At 22.2% G+C, this 4,043-nt stretch overlaps 1 protein-coding gene across 1 annotated transcript; it reads left to right on the forward strand.

The window, feature by feature from the left end:
- Positions 1-1,965: 1,965 nt before the first annotated feature.
- On the forward strand, positions 1,966-3,748 carry LOAG_13254 (hypothetical protein; the record flags this gene model as incomplete). Its single annotated transcript, XM_003148761.2, has 5 exons — positions 1,966-2,122; positions 2,293-2,414; positions 2,609-2,698; positions 3,053-3,148; positions 3,539-3,748. 5 exons carry the CDS (start codon positions 1,966-1,968, stop codon positions 3,746-3,748), a joined length of 675 nt encoding a protein of 224 aa, XP_003148809.1.
- Between the last annotated feature and the right edge of the window lie 295 nt (positions 3,749-4,043).

Genomic DNA, 4,043 nt, shown 5'->3' on the forward strand with positions numbered 1-4,043 from the left:
AATATATATATATATATATATATATATATATATTTGTTACTGAGAAAAATTTTTGTTACCATCCATAAAAGTGAAAATATCGATAATTTCAAAGACCGTAACAGTTTTTCTTCAAAATTCAATCTATGCACTTAACAATGAGGTGAAGTTGATAACTGATAGGTAAGAATACCCATAATTTTAAATGTTACCGGAAGATTAAGCATTGAACGACTAGGACGAAATAAAAGGTGGATAAGAAAATGAGGTAGAAATCGGTTTGAATAATTGTTGCAACCGGTTATAAGCTGCATTATCATTAGAAAATCCAGTTTGCAATCAAGTCAAAATTATACATCTTTCCGTTGTTAAAAACTGTAGAAATATTTAGGGGAAGATTGAAATGTTTGTAATCAACAAAAAAAAAAAAAAAAAAAAAAAAACTGATTAGAAATGATTATTTTAATCGGAAAATATTAATTTATTTTTTCAGCATAAAAAAATTTTTTTTTAAACTAATTTTTTTTATTTAAAATATATTTTGTTTTTTTAACTTTTGGTAAGGGCATATTTTTAACACTTGAAGACGAGAACAAAAATTACAGAAACGACTAAACGAAAAAAACATAAATCAAGGATGAAAATTTTAATTTAAATTTAAATTAAAACTTTTAAATTACTTTTATGCATTAAAAAAATAAAATGTGTTTATGATTAAAATGCTAATATTTTTTTATGCTGATAAAAAAAAAAATCAATTAACTTCGTTTTTTTCGACAAAAGATCATTCATTAATCTGTTAATTATTGAAGTTTTTTCTTACGTTTTTGTTTTATTTTATCTTTTTATAATTGGAAAAATTAATTTTTGAAAATTTTAACAATTTGGCAGAAGAAAAAATGGTGCGAAAAAAAGTTTAGAAAAAAAAAGGGAAATAAATAAAATTAATAGTGAATTTTTAATTTTTCTTTTGTTTCTTTTTTTTTTTAAAAAAAAAAGAAAGGGAAAACAAATTATTTTATTGATATTTTTTTCATAGCTAAAACAAATTTTTTCTTTTTAAGGAAAACAAAAAAAGCAAAGTAAAAAAAAAAAAAAATATGCGATTTTTGTAAAATTTCAACACTTTTGATATTAATTCTTTTTATCATTTAATTATTTAAGTAATTAATTATTTCAGGTTTATCAGTGGTGGATTTTTTAGTCATTATGCATTTACCATTTTTTAATCATTGATTTATTGCATGGACAATGGCTATTTGGTAAAGTAATGTGTAAATTTTATTGGTTTGGTGAAAGTGTTAATAAATTATTAAGCAGTTTTATTATGACTGTTCTTGGTTGGGATCGATATTTGGCTGTATGCTCACCAATTAAATCAATCAGGTTTAATAATTTATCATTGATTTATTGCATGGATGCATAAACAATTAGATAAAATAAACAAAAAAAAAAAATATTTTGCTTTTTAATAATATATTATATTCTAAATAATTTTATTAATTACTATTAATTGCTGGATAAAATTGTCAAAGATTTTAATTGCTAAAAAAAAAAAAAAAGCAACAGAAAGAAAATATTTCATCAATTTTTTTTTTATTGTATTTTTGTAAAAATTTTATTGATGGGAGTGAAAAAATTGTAATGAATTTTTGTTTTTCCTCCAAATTTTCACTTCGAAATAAAAATATGCCAAATAAATTAAAATGATAAAATTTATTTGGATGGATTTTCTTTTTTCCTTAATAAATGACATTATTAGCTTGTATTAATTAGCATCAAAAACAATAATAATTGTAAAAATTTGTTGTTATTTGTCTAAATGAAAAAAAATTTTTTTTAAAAGAACAGAAAAAATTTATTTGGATGCGTTCACTTTTCCTTAATGATTGAAATTATTAAATTGTATTAATTAATAATTCAAAGCTTTTTTTTCTCTTTATTTATTTATTTATTTTTTTAAAGTATGATTATTATTGTTTTAGAATGCGACAAACAATGGTAGCATGTATAGTGTTATTGTTATGTTCAGCATTAGCTGTAATACTTTTATTACCTGTTGTTATAAATGCAACCGTTGTACATGTTGATGTTCAAACAGGTAATCTAATAATCGATAATCAAAATGATACTTTTCATTTAGGTTTGTTTTTTTGTTTTATCATTTATTTTTCTTCAACATTTCAATCATTTTTATTTCTATTATATTATAAAAATAATAAATGATAGGAAGGGATAAAGTTGAATTTTTTTTTTGAATTTTAAATTTTTTGAAATATTTGAAATTTAAACTTTAAATAATAATATTTCTAGATCATCATCATATAACACAAACAAAATGTATATTTGAAGAAAGCAATCCAACATTTATGTATTATACATTTGCGTGTGGTTTCTTATTACCTGCTCTTTTAATTACCTATTTTTACCTAAATGTAAATAGGTTATTGGATTTCTTTTAATTTCCTTATTATTGTTTTTTTTCTTTTTGTCTCTTTTGATTAATTTATTAAATTAGAGCTGATATTCCAAATCATAATATCGATATCTTTCTTTTTTTTTTTTTTAATGTGATATAGTAATAACATCTATTGATTATGCTAATTTTTTTTTCCTTTTTTTTTTGAAGGTAATTATACGGTTACGTAAAAGTACCGCAAATGTTCATCGGCATACTTTTTTAGCGAAACAGCAGAATGCAAATGTAAGGATAAGGCAGGTACATTTTAAATTTTAAATCAAATTCTTCTTTTTTTTTACATTATTTTAATTTTTAACAGAAATTTTGCAAAATATTACCCTTTGGTTTGATTAAAAAAAGGATGAAATTTGAAATTATAAAGAAAAAAATTTCTCCAGTTTTAATTAAATTTATTAGTATAGTGATAATAATGATAACAATGGGAGATGATAAATGAATGTATGATCAATTTCAAACAATTAAATTCAATGATATTACAAAAATTTCAAAATATGCATAATTTTTCGATTGCTAATTACCGATGAATTTGGAGGATTTAAATTGATAAATTTGAAAATTATCAATTATTTCAATTAAAAATGAAGTTTACAGGTAACGAAACGAGTTATTGCCATGATTTTATTTTATTTTTTTTGTTGGATGCCACATTGGGTATTGAATTTACTGGCTCATTTCGAACTTATTGCTGTAAGTTCTTCCTTTTCCTTCATTTTTCTATTTCTTATTTGTAAAAAATCATCCCATAAACACTATGTTATCATAAATAAATGATAATAAATTGAAGAAGTGTCACCTTTATCAGTTCACTTATCTTACATATAATCATATTGAAATTAAAAGGGGGAAAACAAAGCATATTTCAAAAAATATTTCAAAAAAATAAGGGCATATTTCATATTTCAAAAAAAAAGGTCTTTGATTTGCTTACTATTTTATGATATGTTATCATCCGTTTTTATACATTATCATCAACATTTCCATCTTATCTTTTTATCTAATTAGCAAAATAAAAAAGAAAAAAAGAAAAATTGACCATATGAAAAAAATAATAGTAATAATAAACAATACCTTTAATAGGTATCCTGGTCAACCTTAACATTATCGTCAACATTTTTTGTGGCCCATTTATTGGTATGTTTTAATTCGGCCGTAAATCCAATCTTATATGCGCTTATCAATCGAGAATTACGACAGCAACATACAAAAGCATTAATTAAACGTTGTCGTTCATTATCAAATGCTACCAGTACCGCTCTTGATGCTCTTATTAAGCATTCTCATCAGTAGATGGAATCACTCGTCCATTGCTATTGAATATATCATCCATTAATTCCTTTTAAAAAAAAAAAAAAANAAAAAAAAAAGTTTTAGCTACACCCAAAGATTGTTCGATTTTTCTTTTCTTTTTAATTTATGATATATCCGTCTAAACGATTGAACTATGACCTTATTAATCTTTTATGCTAAATTATTAGCATATAGCTCTTCTTTTTTTTGACATTCAAATTTTATTTTTAGTAAAAATTTACCTATTTAATTTATTTATTAACAATTGAATTGGATGCCATAAATGAGTCATTAT

Source organism: Loa loa, assembly GCF_000183805.2.
Source record: "Loa loa unplaced genomic scaffold supercont3.722, whole genome shotgun sequence".
In the NCBI taxonomy this organism is placed as follows: Eukaryota; Metazoa; Nematoda; class Chromadorea; order Rhabditida; family Onchocercidae; genus Loa; species Loa loa.